This window comes from Globicephala melas, chromosome 8 (assembly GCF_963455315.2).
Source record: "Globicephala melas chromosome 8, mGloMel1.2, whole genome shotgun sequence".
NCBI classification, from domain to species: domain Eukaryota; kingdom Metazoa; phylum Chordata; class Mammalia; order Artiodactyla; family Delphinidae; genus Globicephala; species Globicephala melas.
In genome coordinates this window covers 8,226,936-8,249,723 of record NC_083321.1, presented here as the reverse complement: position 1 = coordinate 8,249,723, position 22,788 = coordinate 8,226,936, and the positions used below count along the sequence as shown (strand labels likewise).

Below are 22,788 nucleotides of genomic sequence, written 5' to 3'. Positions count from 1 at the left end.
GCCCATTATCGACAAGCGAGGTGGGGGCTGGACGCCACCCTTGGCCCCAAGATAGCGTCTCTGCTAAATGGACTCCCCCCAGCAGCACTTTGAAGGTCATTAATGGATTGGGATGAAGTAACCTCAGCAGATGGAAAGGGCAAGGAGGGTGGTCATCCTTCCTTCCCTAAGGCTGCCTGATGAGGCTTTCCTGCAGTAACCAGGTCCAGCCCCAGCTCCTTGCGCTGGGTTAAGCTGTAGACTGACCACTAGGCCTCTGCTTTGGGAGGAGACATGGAAAGGGTTTGGTTCTCTCTTAGCCATGGTGACGCTGCCACATTTGCCACTTTCCTGCGTCAAAGCAAAAATTGAGAGGGCTATGGAAAGGGTGGGTGGAGCTTAAACCTGGCCCTTCCTCCTTCAGCGGAAGTTCAGCAAAATGACAAACCAGATAGGTGGCTGGGTTTCCTTTTCTTGATGGTAGATTCCAGTATTTGTACATTTTGCACCTGAAGCTTGGATTCTCCAGGCTTTCTCCCAGCCTTCATCAAGTATGAGTCACTGAAGTGTTATCTATGCATTTTCCCCTTCTGTCTCAGCAAAGGGAAGAGTAAGGCTTTACAAACCTTGTGGGGGAGGAAACACCCATTTCCCACTTGTGGCATGGGAAGAGGCTGTCTATTGCCATGTTAACTCTGAAAGTTCTAGCTCTCGGAGCAGAGCGTCACTACCCCGCCACAGCCCTTTTAGTGCGGACTGTTGAATGTCTTTGCTGTTTCTTAGACTTTGAGATGGTACATCTGGTTCTGAAAAGGCACCAAGAGAACATCTGGCCCCATTGGCTTCCAGTTCTCCCTCAGAGGAGGGGTCCCAGGGCCTTCTCTGGCCCACTCGACCTGCTTCTCCTTTGCCGGGTATAAATAGGCTAGATCCCTTCATCTGAATGTCCGTTTTGTCTAGAGTGTTTGAAGTTTTTTTGGTCCCTTTGGGGAGTTCTTTCCACAGATGTCTGTCTTTGGGTTGGCACTCATTCCCCCTTACTTTCATTTATTCCTTCTCATTGGAAAAGGGCAAAAAACAAATATAATTCCTCTTGTGCAGCAAATGATTGACTTTAGGCTTATGAAGTCATAGTATCACAAGTAGGAGGGAGGGTTAGATGGACACTGGTCTTGGTGGCTAGGTGGATCCTGTGGGACAGTGAAGTGGGGGAGGGGGAAGGGGGGGTTCAACGTCTGGCTCCAAGCCACCTTTTTCTTTTTAACATAAGGAAGGCGGAGCAGACCAGCGGCTTCTCTGTAGAACCAGTCAAGCTAGTTTTGAGCTGCCTCGGCCTCTTTTCCTCTGTGCTCTTTGGGAAATTGGCAATACAGAGATCTGCCTCCTCTGGGGCTCTGCTCATTGAGGCATGAGTTTGGAGGAGGTCTGTAAACAACCACCTTCCCTCCTAATTCTGGATGGGTCTCTGACCTGGGCCTCTCCAGTGAGTGGGCTTTCTCCACACCTCATGCTACTCAAAGCAACTTGGTCTTACACACCTTTCACTGGAAGCTCTAAGATAGAGCTCCTTTTCTTTGCAGTTCACAGCTTGGCAAAAGGCCCTTCGTCTGGCCAGGAGGTCTGTGCTTGGCTCCCCACGTGTGGATCTGGAAGGAAATCGGGACTCCTGACTCCTGGCTGTCGTGATCTGGCTGCTAAATCCAACCAGACCCCAGACCTTTTGGATCGGTACATAGGTACTGTCTGTCCAGGCCTGCTGGCTGTCCAGGCCCGCTGGAGAAGAAAAAAGGAGAGAGAATAGTTTTTGATCTTTGGCAGTTCAACAGGTACTTCAGCCATGGGGAAAAGTTTGAGTGTCCCTGATCAAGGGACCCGTAGGGAAGGTGGGAGCCTTCAGTCACCACGTACTGGCACTTCCTGAACACAGTAGGGAATCTTTCTCAGGGAGGGGACAGAGCAGGATTCTGAGCCCCCTGCAACTGGACTGCAGGTGCTGCTGACTTGGCCGGATTGTTTTCTCAGTCTCCCACTAAGCAGAAAGCTCCCAAGTCCAGAAGCTTGGTGATTAATGAGTGCAGCTACCTGCAGGCAGAGCTCTAGCTTATGTCCTTGTTGCTGCTACCGTGGTTTACTCATTGCTTCTCCTGAGGACCATTTTACTGAAGGTTTTGTTTTGGTTACTCATATCCTGTATGCAGGGTGGCCCCCTTTTTCCTTCACCTTCTTTAGACCCGAGTGTCTGCTGGTTTTCCCTTACCCCATCACTTCCTCACCTCCTCTCCACAGATGGCCATCTTTTGACTGCCTTTGCGCATAGCATTGGCAGCATTTTTGGCTTCTTGCTTTGTTTTTGCCCAAAAGAGTTTGAATTACTGGTTCTCCAGTCACAGGAAGTGGGGTCCCTTAGGCCCTCTTGGTCTAGCATAGCATTCTGATTGAGTTGAGCTTATGGCAGAGTTGAAAGGAGATCCCAGCACTTTCGGACTTCCAATAAATGGTGTCACTGTGGTCAGAGCAGGCTCTGCAGCTAGAGTCCCTGTATTGGAATCTTGGGTCAGCCCCTACTGTGACCTTGGGCTTATTTTATCCCTCTAGGCCTGTAAAGAAAAAGGAGCAATAATAATACCTATCTTAGAGATATAGTTGTTGTGAGTATTAAAAGGATTAATGAATATAAAGCGCTTACATTAGTGCTGGCAGGACGTAATAATTATCGTCATCGTTGTTTCAGTTGAGCAACTTAGTGAATTTTCTCTGAGCACCACACAACTCCAGGTCAGTATAAGGGACGTAGTTTGGAATGTCTCTGTAATGACTGGAAGAATCTTGGCCTCTTCCAGCCATTGGGGTTCCATAGGTGCTTTTCCTAGCATTTCTGGGTTTTTTAATTTGTTTGTTTATTTTAGCTTTCTTTTTTAATCAGATATCTGAAAGAAAATAGGATGCTGTTGGAGAGGTTTATGTACTTTTGAAAGCACTTTTTAAAAAATACTTCGTTTATTTATTTACAAGATATCAATATTAGGCAACTTTATTGATTAAAGGGGAAAAAAAACACACCACCCTCTGCCTGCCCATTATTTCTGTGGTGTGAATGGTGGTGGTGTTGGTGGTGGATGTGCAGTCTCTTCATTGGCTGGAAGGCCAAATCCAAAGTTACTGGAGCATGGGCTTTTCCCAGCTGTTGGGATCCGGGTGTTAGAGGAGGCCCCACCTAGTGCCAGGATTTCTTTCATTGTGTTCCTTTATTCACGTGCAGTATTTACCCTTTGGCAACAGGAGAAAGCTCCCTGTTTCTCTTAAAGACCACATGGGAACTTAGCAGCTGATGATTTTAGGTTCCTTTTTCACTAGCAGAGGGGCCTTCAGGGCAGGTTCTTGTTACCTTTGTTGGCTTTTCTGAAGTGAAAAGAAAGCCTCCCCTTTGTGAGGCCTGGGAGGGAGGGTGACAGTCATTTCTCAGCGGCTCCTGTGGATTTGTGGACTTTGAATCTTGGGCCGAGATTTTGGTCTCAGTTGGTTCCTGTTGATGTTCCTTGCTTGCCACTTCTAGAGCCTGAATGCCTTATCAGAACAGCAAGTAAGTTGCTCAGCTTTTTTCACACTGCCACTGTGGCCAGGGAGAAAGGTAACAGTGTCGCCGCAGAGCTCATCAGGGAATGTTTCTGTCAGTGTACTTTCCTCTTCCTTTTGACCCCTCTGCTGACTTGTGTCTCACTTCCTTTTTTTTCTCTGTTTGGTTTCTTTGAACTCTGTTCCTTCCTTTTCACTGTCCATCTTGGGTTTTCATCTCCATGTACCACTGCCTTACCTGTTTGTATGCCTGTGTGCCTCTTTTTTTTTTTTTTAAGGGAACTTCTAAAATTATTTATTGATTGATTGATTTTTGGCTGCATTGGGTCTTCGTTGATGCGCGGGCTTTCTTTAATTGCGTCGAGTGGGGGCTTCTCTTTGTTGCGGTGGGCGGGCTTCTCATTGCGGTGGCTTCTCTTTCTGCGGAGCATGGGCTCTAGGCACGCGGGCCCAGTAGTTGTGGCTTGCGGGCTCTAGAGCACAGGCTCAGTAGTTGTGGCACACGGGCTTAGTTGCTCCGTGGCGTGTGGGATCTTCCTGGACCAGGGCTCAAAGCTGTGTCCCCTACATTGACAGGCGGATTCTTAACCACTGTGCCATCAGGGAAGCCCTGTAAGCCTCTTTTGTGGCATGGCTCAGGAGAGGAATTTTGCTAGTCTGAGATCGCCTTCATGTATAAAATCCCAGAACCACCCAGTCCTTTCTTTCTCCTATTCCTCTGATTTCTGTAAAGTTAAGGACTCACTGCTTTAGAAAGCATTTTATTTTTGTGTCTCTGGAGCCACGTTCCTCAGTAAATCCAGGCTTGGCAACTTGACAACTTATTAGGGATGGCATTCCAGTTTCCCTGGTGACAGGGTCTAAGCTAGTTCTAGGCTGTTTCCTCTGACCAATCAGGAATGCCATAACTCTAGATCCTGTCTTGGGAGAGATCTGGGGAGGCACTTGTTAATTTTGGTAGCACAATATTGAACTTGGTTCTCAAAGTGTAGTCTGGGGACCCTTGGGGTCCCTAAGACCTGTTTGGTGCTATACAAAGTCAAAATAATTTTCATTGTAACATTAATGCAGTATTTGCCTATTTCACTCTCATTCTCTCACCAGTGTACAGTGGAGTTTTCCAGAGGCTAAATGATGTGTGTTGACGTCATCACTCTTGGCCAGTGGAATGTGTACTTCTTTATTTTTGTGTTTCCTAGAATTTTTAAGGTAGTACTTTAAGGCATAAATATGGAAGTTTTCTGGGACTTCCCTAGTGGCGCAGTGGTTAAGAATCTGCCTGCCAATGCAGGGGACACAGGTTCGAGCCCTGGTCCGGGAACATCCCACATGCCGCGGAGCAACTAAGCCCATGTGTCACAACTACTGAGCCCGAGCTCTAGAGCCCAAGGGCCACAACTACTGAGCCTGTGTGCCACAACTACTGAAGCCCACGCACCTAGAGCCCGTGCTCCACAACAAGAGAAGCCATTGCAATGAGAAGCGCACGCACCACAACAAAGAGTAGCCCCCGCTCGCCACAACTAGAGGAAGCCCGTGTGCAGCAACAAAGACCCAACGCAGCCAAAAATAAATAATATAAATAAAAATAAATTTATAAAAAAATATGGAAGTTTTCAGTGATGAACTCGATTTGTTCTCAGTACTTCTGCTGTGCTCTTACTAGTTTTCTTCGGTTATACCTGCTAATCTCTGTAAACCTCATTGTTGTACAATAAGTAGTTATTTTAAAATCCCAGCATTTTCCTTCACCTTTGAAGAAACACAAGAAGTAAGTACAACCTGCAACACTTACTTGTAAAAACTTTTTGGAAAACTAATAATTTTTAAAATTTTATTTATAGTTTATTTTAGCACTTAATTCTGTTTTATTCTAAAATAGAAGGAAGTTTATAGTATTTCTCTTATATTTAAGGATTAATTGTTGGCTTAAAAAAGGGAGGTTGGAAGTCTTGCTTTCTCAACGTACCTGCCAGCTCTGTTTACTGCAACTGGACATATCAACAAGTGAAAGGGAGGGATCTACTCTGAAGAAACTGGGCGAAACTGTAGACAAGAACTGAAAAAAATAATTAAAAGAAATGAAAATCATAATGAAAGTTATCTTCTCAGCTTTATAGATGCAAATAATGTACTTTATTGTATCTTATGCAACAGAGCGTTTTCATGTAGTATTAGGATGCCAGTTAGGTTGAAGCATCATTTCAAGACCAGTCAGTCAGAGTTTAAAGAAGAAGGAATTACATGTTTTAAGCGTACACACCATGGTCTCTTCCAAAGCCAAAATTTGTTCCAGCTTTTCCACCTAGAAATGACAAAGTCACTGAAGCCTCTTACAGGATGAGTTATTGCTTTGGCTAGAATAGCCCACCCAGTAGCTGAGCGACTAAAGACGTTTTGAACAGCTGACGTTCCTGAATGCCCACTGAATGAAAAGTCAGTAAAGTTCAGGGTAGTGCCACTTCATATGTTACCGTGACTTGTCGAATTAAAGATTTAGCTGCAAACATGAAGACCGAGGTAATATTTATAAAATTTTACTTTCACCTTACAAATGAGCGGATTTATAGACATGGCTCAAGTTGTATCAGCACCAGGTATGCTTCAGAAAATATTTTCTTTTGTGTGAATGCTCAACAACAAACACAAGTTGTGATAAATATGCATAGGGTTGAATAACTTTTTTGACTCTCATGGTTTATCCTGAAACAATTTCATTTCCATTTGCACTGTTGGTGCAGAAGCAGTGACAGTGAAAACTGCTGGTGCCATAACATGGATCAGGGCAGTGGCACAAAACTGCTGGTGGTCGTAGTCATGGACTTTCCTGCTACACACTTGTGGTTTAAAAAAAAGCCATTTTCACTTAAGAATGCCTTGGATGAAGCACTAAAAATTATTATTTTTGTAATTAAATCTCAACCCTCCGATAATAAAGGTCTTTGATGCTCCAAGTGAAGAAATGCAAAGTATTCATGGAGCACTGCTGCTGTATATACCGCAGTCCAGCTGCCTGGAGAAGATGCACTTGCGCGTTGGAGCCGAACCGTCTACGTGGGTCATCATGTTTACTTGAAATAACAGTTGATGGACAGACTATAGTTGTTCGTACTGCAGTATTTAGTGGACGTTTTATTGAAATTGAACAAAGCCTGTCACCATTGCCGGTGATAAAATTCAAGTTTTCAAGCAAAATTTAGAATTTTGGAAAACTTGTATTTGTCAGACTTTTTTGATGAGATCGGTGATAAGATTGATGGAATGTGATTTTTCTGATGTTGTATGAAATGCCAGTATTTGGAAATTCTGCATAATTCGGTGAAGGAATGTTTCCTAGATTGTCAGTGGGTAAAAGAGCCATTCAAAGTGCAGGATGACCAGTGGAGTTTAATGTAAAAGTACACAAGAGGTTCATTGATAAAATTTCAGATTGCACATGGCAACTAGTCTTTAAAAACTGCTACTTGTGGAGTTTTGGTCTAGTATCAAAGAAGAAAATCCTCAATATTTGAAAGGCTATTAAACTCCATTTTCCAACTACACATCTGCGTGAAATGAGATTTTCTTTATATCTTTCAACCAAAATAGCATGTGGAAACACACTGAATGCAGAAGCAGATATGAGAAGTTGGCCCTCTTCCATTAAGCTAAACATTAAAGAGATGTACAAGAATATAAAGCATGTAACTCTTGTTGCAAATTTCATTTTGTTTTAGAAATAGTTTCTTTGTTTAAAAAATGGGTTAGTTGTGTAAACAGGTAATAGGTTTATTGTTGTTTTGAATGAATAAAAATAATTTTAAAAATTATCAGTTTCAATTTCTAATAAGGTAAACTGTTGATATCTATGACCCACATAAACAAAAGATCTTCATAGTCCTTGATAAATTTTTTAAGAGTTTGAAGAGTTCTTGAGACCGAAAAGTGAGAAAACCTTTGTTGTAGACAAAACCTGAGTTGATTTTCCTCAGTCTTGGGCTGGTTACCTGTGATGACTTCACAGGGAGCCCTTGTTTGCAGTTCCCAGCCCTTGTAATAATCCCTGCCTGGGCCTCAGAGACTTTGACCCGAGTGAGCTTATTTCCTTCTTCTAATACATATAGCATTGGCCTTGTGAGGTTTTTTGTTGTTGTTTTATCTGTGGTTTATTTCCCCCGTTTTTTCTCTTTATTCCCTAATTTTTCTTTTTCTCATTTTCCCTTTCTCTTTATTCTTTTATTTTTCTCATTTTTTCATTCTTTAGTTTGTTAGGTTTTTTTGGTGGGGGGGTCTGGCATTGTGTTTTAATTACATGATAAAAATCAGTTCATCAGGTGGACTTCCTTTAGTATGTGTGAAGTTGTGGTTTGGAAAATATAGTTTCTTCACTAAAAATAAGTAACATGTTTATATGTAATGGGTTTATTAATGTTCTTTTAAATGAATGGAGACACTGATGGATATAACCCATATAAACAAAAGCTTTTGGGGAGCTCAGTTATTTTTAATACTGCAAAGGCTTTCTGAAACCAAAAAGTGTAATAAGAACCACAGCTGTAGACAAAACCTGGGTTAATTCTCCCTGGCTTTGTTTGGTTGATTTCTTGGTAATTTCATTAAAAAAAAAAAAAAAAAGTTTTGCAGGTCCCAGCCCCTATTTAGTCCTGGCTGGGCCTCAAGAAGGCACTTGCTACCTTGGTTTGCTGTTGTTCTAGCCGAGGAAGCTGGTTCTCAGTGACCAGAGGGACTTTGACCAAAGTTGGCTCGTTTCCTCCTCTGAATACATAGCATTGACCTTGCGAGTTTTTTTTTAAACAGTTAAATTTGATTTTTTTAAATGTTGAGATAATTTTAAGCTTAGAAAAGTTGCAAAAATAGTCCAAAGAGTTTTTGTACGTTCTTTGTCCAGCTTCCCCTTATATTAACATCTTATATAACCATAGAACATGTATCAAAACTGAGAATTAATCTTAGTATCATACTGTTAACCAACCATCTTCAGATTTCATCAGTTTTTCCACTGATGTGCTTTTTCTGTTGAGAATCCAGTCTGGGAGCCCACATTGCATGTAGCTCTCCTGTCTCTATAGTCTCCTTAGTCTTTCCATGTCTTTCATGACATTGACAGTTTTGAAGAATGCTGGTTATTTTTATAGAATGTTCCTCAGTTGTGGTAGTCTGAAATTCTCTCATGGCCTTGTGCTTTAATTCTGATTTTTCATTGTGGTCAAATACACGTAACACAAAACTTATATTTTAATAAATTTTTAAGTGCATAGTCCAGTGGCATTAAGTACATTCATAATGTAGCCAGCGTTACTGTTTGTAGAACTTTTTCATCATCTCAAACAGAAACTCTATATCAATTAAGCAGTAATTCCCCATATTCCCTTCCCCCAGCCTTTGGTAACTTCTTTTCTGTTTTCTTTCTCTATGAATTTGCTTGTTCTGAGCACCTCATATAAGTGGAATCATACAATATTTGTCTTTTTGTGTCTGGCTCATTTCACTTAGCATAATGTTTTCAACATTCATCTATGTTGTAGCTTTAATTACGTTTTAAAAGTTAACCTGGATTTTACTGTGATGGTATGTATTAACTTGATATGTTGGAAAATATAGTTATTAAGACATAGTTGTAATGGGTTTAGTAATATTATTTTAAGTGAATTAATAGATTAACATTTTCTCTTTTTTTTTCTCAGTTTTAGTTACAATAACAGTAGCTATAATCCACATCAACGAAAGCTATTTGAGGTCCTTAATAATTAAGGCATAAAGGATTGTCCACACAGGAGTGTGAGAATTGCTTTTGTGGCTCATCCCTGTCCTTGATTGGCTGGTTACTTGCTGTGACCTCATAATGAGCCTTTGTTTTGCAATTCCCAGAGTCCTGGCTGAACTGCAGGAAGGCACTTGCTGCCTTGGTTTGCAGTGTATCTGTATGAGGAAGCTGGTTCTCAGTGACCTGAGGGACTTTAACGAAATTTGGCTTATTTCCTCCTTCTAAGACAGAGCACTGGCTTTTTTTTCCCCCCATTAAAAAATCCTTTGGCTTACTTGGATTTCATTATGACAGTAGATTTTTTTTTTAAGCTTATATGTAGGCTATTGGTCAATTCCAAATTTGAAAACTGCAAAGCTTGCTTAGTCTCTATCCTTGAAAAACCTTGGTGCCTATAATAGCTGAAGGCTGGTAGGCTCCAGGCACTCACTGAGGCCAGAACACCCAACAGTCTGTTCTCAGGGTGGCTGCAGAGCCTACACACTTTGTTCCTATTTCTTCTGTACTTAACTCTTTGTTGGTCCTGTTTCTTAGTGAAACACGCCTGCCAAATCCCGCTTTTATGTAAGAGCACTTTATTTCCTCCTGGAAGAGGTAAGCAGATTTGTTGTGTATGTAACAGCGTGGGAACTTCATCTTTGCTTGAAGCATCTTTAAGGGATACAGTTGCAGTAAATATATTTCTGAACTACTATATTATTTTCCACCTTGTTCTTTTGCTTGTATTCATTCTCCAGTTAACATAGCGCCTCTTTTTTTAAAAAAATTTATTTATTTATTTTTGGCTGCGTTGGGTCTTCGTTGCTGTGTGCGGGCTTTTCTCTAGTTGTGGCGAGCGAGGGCTACTCTTTGTCATGGCGCGTGGACTTCTCATTGCGGTGGCTTCTCTCGTTGCAGAGCACGGGCTCTAGGCACCTGGGCTTCAGTAGTTGTGGCACACAGGCTCAGTAGTTGTGGCTTGCGGGCTTGAGCGCAGGCTCAGTAGTTGTGGCACACAGGCTCAGTAGTTGTGGCTTGCGGGCTTGAGCGCAGGCTCAGTAGTTGTGGCACACAGGCTTAGTTGCTCCGTGGCATGTGGGATGTTCCCGGACCAGGGCTCAAACCCATGTCCCCTTCATTGGCAGGCAGATTCTTTTTTTTTTTAATTTAATTTTATTTATGTTTTTGTACAGCAGGTTCTTATTAGTTATCCATTTTATATATATTAGTGTATATATGTCAGTTGCAGGCAGATTCTTAACCACTGCGCCACCAGGGAAGTCCGTATCTCTTACTTTTAAAAGCTCTTCTTAGTACCGCTAATAGTAGACCTTTGGGCCTCCTATAATAGTCACTCAGACCAACTTTAAAGCAAATCTTTTTATACTCATCTTATTTGCTCAGAATCACTTCTCATCAGAATCATTAAAAAAAAGTTTAATCAAGTGCTTACCTTATGTCAGTTTGTGTCTACATATAGACTTGCAGGATTGTAGCTCCATTTCCCATCACTCAGCAAGTCCCATAAGCCTCTGCTTTTTACACAAAGCATATTTCTTTCCAGAATTCAACTTGATGTGCTTTTTTCTCTCTCTTCAGCCACTGGTCTGTATGGAAGATAGACTTGCTTTCAAAGGAGATTTGTTCACTCTATTAGCTAAGGCAGTGCAGTGCCTCCTGGATGGCCCTCAAAGTACATTACTCTGTTCCCAGTGGTTGGGGAACTCTTAAAGGCAATGGACTGAGTACTTGAAGGGTAGATGTCTCACGGGGCACAGTTTGCCCTGAGGCTAGTGTCTTCAGCTATAGACATAATAATAGCCAGCATTTATTGAGCACTTAACTTTGTCCCAGATACTTGTTTAATTAGCTGTTTTACATTCATTAACTCATTTAATCTTTGTGCGATAGTAGGTCTTATTATTTTCCCCACTTTGCAGATGAGGAAACAGACGCCCAGAAATGTTGAGTAACTTAAGGTAACAAACTCATGTGGTTTAGAGTGTGTGTTGGTGTCAGAACAAGACTTTCTTGACCGTGGAGAGCACTTTGGCTCTGGCTTCAGCTGTGTCCTGGCAGTGGAAGATGGGTCCCTTAGGATTAGCTCACAGCCCGTGTGGGGCAAAACATGGCTCCCAGGCCGGCTTCAGAGTTGTGCGCGCTCTCCTCCGCCCCACCGTGTTTCTTTCTGCCCTCTGTGGCCTGTTGTAAAGGTGCCACAGTGTTGGAGATGCAGCTCTTTGGGTTTAGCTCCCTGGTCTTAACAGCTGTGGGAAACAGTTTTTTGATCTTATTGTTTAATCCTGGCTTCTGGTTTTCCTCTTCATCTCTTCTTACCTTCTGGAATTCCAAGAACTCCTTTAGAAAAACCAGGGTCTTGAGATCTGAAATTGGTAACCAACAAGTAAATACCTCACAGCATAGGACAGTTTGGATTCTTAGATTTGACTGTCCTGCTCAGTAGCACCTCACTAACTCCCAAAAAGAAAACTTTTGTTTGTGGATCTTAACTGTGTACATTTTATCCTTACGCAACTAATATTTTCTTTTTATATACCATTATGTACACTTACACACGCAGAAGCCCAGAGCTACTTGCTTTTAGCCTTGACTGCCAAGGACACTGAGAGCACTGTAGCTGGTAGTGCCAGGCCTCTGTGTGTGTTTGGGACTTGCCAGTCCAATCCTGGGAGCTGAATTCTGTCCGTCCTGCTGTGTCTCTTTATCCCATCGCTTGTGTAATATGCCACTACTTCCTGTTTGCATTTGTCAGCCTTTCTTTTGGTTCACTTCTCTCTCCTGAAGCTGTGCATGTGGTCCTCCTAGACATCTGGAGTTGTTTCTTCGTGAGAGTGAACCTCTGAGGAATTTCAGTTAACTTGAGTTTATGAGTTTTTGGTTTGATTTACTTGCTTGTCTACCCCTGGCAATATAGTGCCTTTTCTTTTATCCTGTTAGAGGTTTTGATTTTATTAGCAAAATTCTGAAATTTTGAGCTGATTTAAAGATGCCAGCATGGGGCATGGGTAAAGGGGGTGAGCTGCTGCCCCTGATTCAAGCATCACTTATCCACTTGCGCCCCTATTGCTGCCCTAGCAGAAAAAGAGGAGGAGTTCAACTTATATGATTGTATTTGTGTTCAAACCTGATTCACTTCTCTAAGATCACGGTTGCATGCCATTTCTAAATTACTTTAGAATCCATCTTTTTGTTACAGTGGAAAAACCAAGGTCCTTGTGAATTACTTTGAGAAGCACAGCCTGTTGGGTTTCTTATGAGTGGTTCTCCCCCTCCCCACTTCCCACCTGTTTTTAAAATTTATTAATTAATTTATTTTTGGCTGTGTTGGGTCTTCGTTGCTATGTGCAGGCTTTCTCTGGTTGCGGCGAGCGGGGGTACTCTTCGTTGTGGTGTGTGGGCTTCTCATTGCGGTGGCTTCTCTTGTTGTGGAGCATGGGCTCTAGGCGCCTGGGCTTCAGTAGTTGTGGCACGTGGGCTCAGTAGTTGTGGTGCACGGGCTTAGTTGTTCTGTGGCATGTGGGATCTTCCTGGACCAGGGATCGAACCCGTGTCTCCTGCATTAGCAGGTGGATTCTTAACTGTTGCGCCACCAAGGAAGTCCCTCCAGCACATTTTTATCTCTCCTCAGAGGTGGCTGCCGTCACATACAGGTGTTCTTTAGTGATGCAGGCCACTGCTTCCTTGGAGAGTGCATGGCAGTGTTCTCTTGCTAATGAAAAGGCTGTCATAATGGGTTAGGTCCATAGGGGCTCTGCCCTTCTGTACCTGTATTCCTAGGGAGAAAAATCTCTACCTTAATTACCACATCATGCTGGCAGAGAGGTGTGGCTGCTAATCGATTAGATGACAGTCCTTTGCATTGGTGTGGAACTGTTGAGGTTGTTTTGTTTTTAAATAAAATAGATTTGAGCCAGGTAAGTTTATTTTGAAGAGATAAAGATTTCCCTTTATTAACCTCATGTCTTTTTTTTTTTTTTTTACAGACTGTCTTTTTTCTCTTTTTTAAAATTAATTAATTAATTTTTGGCTGTGTTGGGTCTTCATTGCTGCATGTAGCCTTTCTCTGGTTGCAGCAAGCGGGGGCTACTCTTCGTTGTGGTGCATGGGCTTCTCATTGCAGTGGCTTCTCTTGTTGCAGAGCACGGGCTCCAGGCGTGTGGGCTTCAGTAGTTGTGGCACACGGGCTCAGTAGTTGTGGCTCACGGGCTCTAGAGTGCAGGCTCAGTAGTTGTGGCACATGGGCTTAGTTGCTCCGCGGCATGTGGGATCTTCCCGGACCAGGGCTTGAACCTGTGTCCCCTGCATTGACAGGCAGATTCTCAACCACTGAGCCACCAGGGAAGTCCCAGACCTCATGTCTTTAGTGCCATTTCTGTGTCCTTATCTTCTAACTTGGTAGTAAGAAGCACTAAGTTGGCTTTTCTTGTCATTCTGGTGCCGGTGGCAAACAGTGTCTTTTCCTCTCCTGCACCTTTGGTGTGCTTTCTTTCTGTTTGGTAGCACCAGATTCCTTTATTTGTTTTGGTTTTCCTTCTCTCCTCCTGTCTTGGAGTGGTTGAACCCTATTCTGAAATATATTTTTAAGATAGTGTTTAAAAGCAAACACCCTGCCTTTCTTGAAACCACAGAAACTGCTTGTGAAACAGCCGATAGAGCAAGCTGCCAAATCCACACTGTTAAAACCAAGCCCTAACTGACAAAATGTCAGACACTGATGTTAAACCTTCTTTATGATTAGGGTGTGAGGGTTTTCTCATTAATAAATGTTTAGGTGTTGAACTCCCAGTTTCACATTTGGAATGCTTTACATTATAAAATTCTGCATAGTAAACCATTCCAAAAGAATCTTGTGCAGCTAATCTGCTATCTGCTGTAGGAAAGGTTTTCAACAAAACAATTCCCATTCCCCGTCCCCTACTTATTTATTTTTTTTACTTTTAGAAAATGATTTTCTTTGGAGGTGATTTGGACCAAGTCTCACTAGCTTTACCATTTTTTGATAGAACTATATATAAAATATATAAACAACAAGGATCTACTGTATAGCACAGGGAACAATATAACTATATTCAGTATCTTGTAATAACCTATAATAGAAAAGAATCTGAAAAAGAATACGTATATATGTGTGTGCAGACACACACACACACACATATATATAACTGAATCACTTTGTTGTACACCTGCAATATTGTAAATCAACTAAACTTCAATTAAAAAAAAAATAGAACTAGCTTCAGAATTATTTTTCCTTCAACAGAGGAAGACTGGGGCCTTAATCTTTATCCTTAGGCCCTGAATTACCTTTTTTTTTTTTTTTTAGGATGGCATAGAATCTTCTGTTTGTCTAGGGAATTTCTTTCCAAGTACTTTCAGAAATAAGTATTCGTTCCTTCTTGAAACCTTCCAGAAGAACTCTGACAGTGCTGGTAGCCTGCTGAGTAAGGGTACAGTTTAAAAACTGGTACTAGTGTATACATCAAGCTATAACACTGCTTGAATGGGAGTTGATGAGGGAGACCAGGCTTGACAACCAATAATTGGGAAAGAAAAGGAAAAGTATATTAACGTGCCTCCAGAGTCACAGCCAGCACTGAGATATGGGCCTCTGGATGCAGAGCTTTACGAAGCCCTTCCAGGTTTTCCCCAAGAGCACCCTCTTCTGTTCTAACGCTAAGGGCTTGTTTTGATTTCATTTCCATGACCTTAGCCCTGAGCAACTTTTCTGACTTTGTGCTTCAGCCCTTCCTGTATCTTCTTTGCTTGTATATTGGGCCTGTCTCTGGTTTCTACATGGGGATGAGACAAGGAAGGCTAAATGATTGATTCTTCAGTGAGTCTCCCCGGGTTGACTTCCTTTCATACCAGCATCTCACAGCTCTCATCATGGTCCACTCAGTGGGTGGACATCCCCATTCATTGAAGTCTCAGGGTTTAATATTTATTATTTATTTGGCTGCTCCGGGTCGTGGTTGTGGCATGCGGGATCTTTTAGTTGCGGCATGCGGGATCTAGTTTGCTGACCAGGGATCGAACCCAGGCCCCCTGCATTGGGAGCGCAGAGTCTTAACCACTGGACCACCAGGGAAGTCCCAAGTCTCAGGGTTTAGATAGATCCTGGTAGAACTCATGGTCGTAGCTAGAAGCAAGACCCAGGATCTTCAAATCTCTCAGCGCATGGTTCCTCTGAAAAATAACAGAAGCTACAGACTTCTAGTAACTTGGAGGGCACAGGCAGGCTGTAACTTTAGTTCGCTCCTGGATTTGGTCCTGCGTTGGATGGTGTGATTTGTGCTTATCTCTCCAATTAGGTAGTCAACTTTTTTGAAGGCTGGGCTGTATTTTACCCTTCTCTGTATCCCTTCCTCCCCCATAGTCTCTTAGAGTGCTTTGCACATGATCATCTCTCAGTGAATTATTTGTGAAATAAAACAATAAGAAAAATTACAACATGGGTATTATTCTTCATTTACCACCACCCTTGGGGAAGTGTGTCCATATTGATTTGTGAATCAGACATTTGTCTATCCAGTTTTTGGCCATATAAGTCACAAGTCTTAATTGGTGTCTTAATAGGTTCAATAATGTCTAAAAAGAACAACTTTTTCAGGATGAGAGGATAAGGGGGACTTTTTTTTTTGCGGTACACGGGCCTCTCACTGTTGTGGCCTCTCCCGTCGCGGAGCACAGGCTCCGGACGCGCAGGCCCAGCAGCCATGGCTCACGGGCCCAGCCGCTCCGCGGCATGTGGGATCTTCCCGGACCGGGGCACGAACCCGCGTCCCCTGCATCGGCAGGCGGACTCTCAACTACTGCGCCACCAGGGAAGCCCTAAAGGGGACGTTTTACCCTATTACTGGATTGTGTTAAGAACTCAGAGAGGAAACCACAGCGGGGGAGTGCACTGCTGAGGAAACCCTGTCTGGCTTCCCGAAATAGGGAAGAGAGTGGAAAAGCCAGGCCCTCCCGGTTTTGCTGAATTCTGTTCTTGCCCCTGACACACAGCATCTCTGGCTATGTTGTTGCTTTTGGTTAAATTGGCCTCATCTTTCCTGCTTCTGCAATGGGTGAACAGAGGTACACTGGGTGTTGGGAATTTTGTCCAGAGCTGGAGAGATCATGTGGTCTGTATCAGAAGGCTGGAGTTATTTATAGTGGGAGAGAAGCTAAGGAGCATGGCACAGAAAGAACTGATTTCACACCACCTCAGCACTTGGTGGTGGTGCGGACCCAGATTTCTTTTTGAGCATCTCGGGGGAGATCAGGTGCTTTTCTGAATTGACCAAGAGCTGTGAGGTGTCAGGGACCACATTTTTCAGGACCATTTATGGGTAGGGCAAGAATGCGATGACTGTTTTCTACTTTCCTCTTGATTCCTTGGTCTTTGTGACTCAGGGTGTGAGAGCTCCAACTGACTTTTTTTTTTGCAGTACGCGGGCCTCTCACTGTTGTGGCCTCTCCCGTTGCGGAGCACAGGCTCCGGACGCGCAGGCCCAGCGGCCATGGTTCACAGGCTCAGCCGCTCCGCGGCATGTGGGTTCCTCCTGGACTGGGGCACGAACCCGTGTCCCCTGCATCATCGGCAGGCGGACTCTCAACCACTGCGCCACCAGGGAATTCCTCCAAGTGACTTTTGAAGCTCCTGGTTTTGAACCAGTGCAGAAGGCAACAGCTGTGTAGGATGGTGGAAAAAGGACCTGTTGGACTGGTCTGCTTGGACCCGCCTCCCCCTTCCCCCACTCTGGGCAGCAGGGCTGAAACTGCTGCTTGCTGGGCTTTGCCAAGTTGGTTTCTCCTTATGGATCGGCTACCATGGCAGGCAGGCAGGCAGCTCCCCATCCGGGAGCCCTCCAAGGAGCTAGGCTGCTAGGGAGTCATGCTGCGGGGGCGGGGGGGTGGGGGGCAGGTGCTGGGCACCAGGTGTGCCACCTACCCTACCAGGGGCTGTGCCTACTCAGAGCTGCTCAGACTAAGGCTGCAGAGCCCTGAGGCCTGCTGGAAGTAGACTGTGTGTCACGGTACCTTTTCCTGCACCTTGTGGCCACATTCGTGGTATGCAGAGAGGCTGGGAGTGGTGAGGAGCTTGTAAGTTGTGGGTAAATGAAGTCTAGAGAGGGAGAGGATTCTTGCCTAGGGCACACTGAGTTCAGGGTTGTAATGTTTCTAAGTCCAGAGTTGTCACCTAGCTTAACTTTAATTTTCTCAGCCCTAGGTGGAAGAGGTTTTCCAGTGTGCGAGCTTGGTGTTCAAGACATGTTAGGTGAGGTTTACTTATGGAGCCAGACTTCTGGCAGGTTGACTCGATGTAAGACAAGGTCAGGATGTGGTCTTCAGGACGTGCAGACCATGCTCACTTCCTACTGTGGTCTCAGGGACAGGGCTGGAAGGCTTATGAGCACAGAGGCACTGAGAGCCCTCACATCCACCTAGGACAGACCCTCAGAGCTCAACTCTAGCCCCTCATTATACAAGTGGGGAAACACAGGTCACAAGAGGGTGAATGACTGGCTCAGGATATGTAACTTGTTTGGGTGGAGCTGGATCTAAATTTGCTCTCTCTTGAGGACTTGGAGCTGTATCCCCCGTTGCTTCCACTTCAGAAGCAGTCCTCTTGCTTAGAAGACCTGTGCGGGGGCTACCTGAAGCCCTCATGGCAGAGGGGAGGCTGGGGAAGGACAGGTGAAAGGGCAGTAGGCCCCAGCTCCGCACACTGGCCATGAGCTCTGAAATCCTGCCAGAGTCTGCATCCGTAGAGACACCAGAAGGCCCTCGAGAATGGATTGAAAGCAGTGGGCACCAGCCTTCTAGCCCTGGCCCAGGGTGAAGTAGTCACGTGGAGCAGCGATGTGCTAAGAGCTATTGGGTAAAGGGTCACTCCGAAAAAAGCAGGAAGACCCTGACCTTCTCTCGTGAATTAGGAAAGCATTGCTTGAAAGCCTGTTAGGTGCCAGGCACTGTGCCTGGGCACTGAGGACACAGAGTTGACTTAAGCCCTGGAAATTTCTCTTAGGTCGCTCCCACTCTTGTGCAGTGGTGAACAAGACAGCCACCAAGAGTTGTGAAGGAGACAGGCCGTTCCGCAAGAGCGAAGTCCTAGTGCAAGAAGGCGGCTGTCTTTGGGACACCTGGAGTGATGTGTCAGGGACCCTGTGAAGTCAGAGAGGTGGAGCAGGGAAGAATTCCTGGAGGACGTGATGTCTGAGCTGAGGCTAACCAGGAAGAAGAATGGGAACGGAGGATGGAGGCAAAGGGTTCCAGGCAGTAGGAGGCCGTGGCAAAGGCCTGGAGGTCTGAGAGAGCACTTGAAGACAAGTGGCAGGAGCCCAGAGTGAGACTCTAGGGCGGGACGAGGGCAAGGCTGGAGCTGCAGGCAGGGAAAGGGAGCTGCCAGCTGAAAGAAAAATCCAGAAACGATTTGGGTCTGCAAATCAGTTTTACAGTGTGTGTGTGTATATATATGTATATAGACATTTACCCCATGTATGTGTATGTATACATATAAATCGTGTGTGTGTGTGTGTTTAAGGGGAGCTTTGAATATGAAGCCATCACTTCCTGTTTCCAGTGCTGGGCGTCCTGCTGAGGTGCCTGTGGATGCCCCCCACATGTGGCAGAGTAAGAGGACTGGTTTTTCTACATGCAGGTGTGGGTGGAGGGTAGGCTGTCCGAGGTTTCCGTCCTGGCAGGTGGGACTGGTTTTAGCTTTGGAGCAGAGCTGGCTGAGGACACTGTGGGGCTTCTTCAGGCCCAGGGACAGGACCAGTTTCCCTCTTCTCATGGGGGAGTGACTCACAGGCCGTTGCTGACACCGGAGGTTCTGCAGGCTTTTCAGAGGCAGCCTGTGGCGGCTGGTGGTAGCAGTTGGTGAGAAAGAAGTACGTGGTGGCCATTTCTCCTGCCACTCCTGACAGACATTTCTGTCGCTAAATAGCACCTCTTTGTGGCAGCCTTGGGCTCTGCTCTGGCAAAGGAGGAGCATTTCCTCTCCGTGAGAGGGGCCATCCGAGGCTTCTGCTCGACCCTATACGGCACGCCAGCGAGAGTCCGCCTTCCCTCCTGCCACTGGCAGTCAGGGGCACAGGTCCTTAAGTGGTGGACCTTAACTTACGGGGTCATAGAAATGACCATGCTCCAAACGGCAAAACCAAAGCATGTGAAAAGCGACCTGAGGTTAGAGTGTAGACTGTCTGCCTCCGAAAGGTGGAACGGGGACAGGGTCTCACTTGACTGTATATGGCTGCTGCCTTGCAGATAGCTGGGCTGTCCGTTCTCCTGCCAGGGAGCAAGTTTTGTTCCCATGCTAGTCCGGCTTTTACTGTTTCCCCTCCTGCCCTTCCCCAGAGACCATAAACCTGCCTACCTCCTGTTATGTTCTAGTTCTGATAGGAGTACCATTCAGAGTTCTTGGCAGGAGACCAACTCACTTCTCTCCGGGTTGGTTTCCCCTCCTTTTCCCAGCGTGTTGGATGTGCATGTTCCCCAGAGTTCTCCATATGCAGCTGTAGTGCCCAGAGATTGGAGCTCTCCTGCAGTGGGAACCCAGCTGCTTCCCTCCTCGGTTTTAGGGGCAGGGCTTGAAAATAGAGAATCATAATCTCCCTTCCTCCTCCTCCTCCTGCCCCCCTCCCCCCACAATACACCAAGCAAACTGGAGTGACCGGCTCAGGGGCTCAGAGCGGGACTCAGCCCGCCTCACTGCTCTGCATGACAGCAGCGATCTGGAGGAAGATTAATGGACGCGTGAGTATGTGAACCCCGGAGCACGTTACCATCTCAGGCTGGTCCTCGGTGGCAGGTGTGGACTTATTCTGGTGTTAGGGACACCAGGGCTTCTGAGGGGAGATGATGACCCAGCCAGGTGTGTGTCTGCCTGAGGCCACCCTCCTCTCTAACGTGGGGAAATGGAAAGCGCTTCTAAATACCCCTGCTCTTCAGAAGAGCTTGGTGGGCGGTTCGGGGAGTTTGTTCTTGGAATCCTTTGCAGCATAATATCCCTTTCTTCCCTAAGCCAGGTTCTTTAGCTCCTAAGCTGGACTTAACTACCTTCACTTCTTGTAGGATGAGTGCATCTCCCTGGCCGGGGTGAGACTGTGGGTGGAAGGTTAGGAAGGGTTAGCTGCTCCTTGCTAGAAAGGGGAGCTTGGAGAGGGAGCACAGGTTGCCAGCAGGTATTTTGCATCCCCCTCTGGCTGGCTAGAGAAGGGTGCCACCCCTAGTTCCCGTCTGCCGACCTCTCCAGACAGCCAAGGGAGTACCCAAATGGAAACATCCTCTTTCTGCCGAGGCTTGAGTGCCTAAGGCAGAGACCAGATGGTAGCAGCTCAGGCCTGCTAAGAGGGGAAGATTGGTTATTTAGGGGCTGTGACAAATGGTTTTGCAGAAGAGCAGGGGAGAAAGGATCTAATTTAGCAAAGCCAGGGGCCAATTTCTACAGTAACCCTGTGGAGAGCCCAGACGGCCTGGAACCACAGGGCCACAGGCTCAGGTGCTGACTGCCTTCTCCCTTCCTTCCTGTGTCTGGTGGCTAGTGATGTCATTGTGAGGTTAACCCTCTGGTCAGAGAGGACGACCCTGACTCTCTGCTGCCTGAGCCCTTCTGCCCTGGAGCTGTACCTAAATGGCCTCCCAATTCTGACTTTGTATAGGGCAAGAAATGGTCATAGGAAGTTTTGTTTTGATAGTTTGACTTCTGATTGGGCATTTAGCCATCTGAGAACTGAGTGCTTGCTTTCTTTTTTTAAAAAATAAATTTATTTATTTTTGGCTGCTTTGGGTCTTCATTGCTACGCGCGGGCTTTCTGTAGTTGCGGCGAGCAGGGGCTACTCTTTGTTGCTGTGCACGGGCTTCTCATTGCGGTGGCTTCTCTTATTGCAGAGCACAGGCTCTAGGCGTGTGGGCTTCAGTAGTTGTGGCTTGCGGGCTCTAGAGCGCAGGCTCAGTAGTTGTGGCACACGGGCTTAGTTGCTCTGCGGCATGGGGGATCTTGCTGGACCAGGGTTCGAACCTGTGTCCCCCGCATTGGCAGGAAGATTCTTTTTTTTTGTTGTTTTTTAATGCACAGATCTTTTTTTAAAATTTATTTTATTATTTATTTTAGTTTTGGCTGCGTTGGATCTTCGTTGCTGCGCAGGGGCTTTTCTCTAGTTGTGGAAAGCGGGGGCTACTCTTCGTTGCGGTGCGAGGGCTTCTCATTGAGGCAGCTTCTCTTGTTGCGGAGCACGGGCTCTAGGCATGCGGGCTTCAGTAGTTGTGGCTCGCAGGCTCAGTAGTTGTGGCTTGCGGGCTCTAGAGCGCAGGCTCAGTAGTTGTGGCGCACGGGCTTAGTTGCTCCGTGGCATGTGGGATCTTCCCGGACCAGGGCTTGAACCTGTGTCCTGCATTGGCAGGCAGATTCTTAACCACTGCACCACCAGGGAAGCCCCTGAGTGCTTTCTTTATGCAAAAGTACCCTGGAAACACCCCTCTTTCTTAAGCCCTATGCCACATGTATTTCTTGGTGAGACAGAGAGCCTCTGCTTGGGTATTATTTTAATTTGGGACTCTTAATGGGGCCCTATATTGCTCATCCTTCTAATCTCCCGGACCTGCCCCCCCCCAAAAATCCCAAACCTTTTATACGAAGAACTTTGGAAAGATGGAGCAGTGCCTCAAAGTCACTGGATCAAAAGTGGTATTTGGCACAGTTAGCTGGTTTGGTGTTTGGTGAGAGATTTCTGCTTTATATTTGAGCAAAAGATCTCTTGGCAGGAGGCCTCTGTGTGGTGTTCCCAGTGATTGCCCTGTTACAGGGTTTGCCCCCTTCCCTCCCCTGACAGGTTGTTTGAATCCTCTTGCCCATAAACAAGTACAGCAGAACATGTCGGGCCAGCTCACGTGACCTTGGTTATCTCTTAACGGGGTAGCCAGCATCAGCTTTATTTTTTTAATTATTTTTTAAAATTTACTTATTTATTTATTTTTGGCTGCACTGGGGCTTCGTTGCTGCTCACAGGCTTTCTCTAGTTGCGGCGAGTGGGGGCTGCTCTTTATTGCAGTGCGCGGGCTTCTTATTGTGGTGGCTTCTCTTGTTGCGGAGCACAGGCTCTGGGCACGCGGGCTTCAGTAGTTGTGGCTCGCGGGCTCTAGAGCGCAGGCTTAGTAGTTGTGACGCACAGGCTTAGTTGCTGCGCGGCATGTGGGATATTCCCGGACCAGGGCTCAAACTCGTGTCCCCTGCATTGGCAGGCGGATTCTTAACCACTGCGCCACCAGGCAAGCCCCAGCATCAGTTTTAGATACCACAGTATCTGTTTGGCTTCAGGGGCAACCTAGGCCTAAAGTCAAGCTGCCATGTACTCAGTCCCAGTGAGAAACTTGTGCTTTCCAATCTTCTCCACCCAGCTTCTGACAAATGAGCCCTCCTCCGTTTATCTGACGAGCTAGCCAAGGCACCTGCCCAGGTCATGGCCACTTAGTAACAGGATTCAGCAGT

The 22,788-nt window shown here is 45.7% G+C and overlaps 1 protein-coding gene across 5 annotated transcripts in view; it reads left to right on the top strand.

Annotated features, from left to right (window-relative positions):
- Window positions 1–22,788, top strand: part of MARK2 (microtubule affinity regulating kinase 2) — a 58,328-nt gene that overhangs the window by 5,431 nt on the left and 30,109 nt on the right. For 2 of the 5 annotated variants that reach the window (XM_070046101.1, XM_070046102.1), the window contains exon 1: window positions 19,979–20,056. The exons of 1 other annotated variant lie outside the window; for it this stretch is intronic. In XM_070046101.1, the coding sequence (XP_069902202.1) occupies window positions 20,021–20,056 (36 nt within the window). In that variant the 5' untranslated portion in view covers window positions 19,979–20,020. Of the gene's footprint in view, window positions 1–19,974; window positions 20,057–22,788 lie in introns of those variants that run through there. 2 more of the 5 variants (XM_060303039.2, XM_070046103.1) reach the window with 2 other exon arrangements.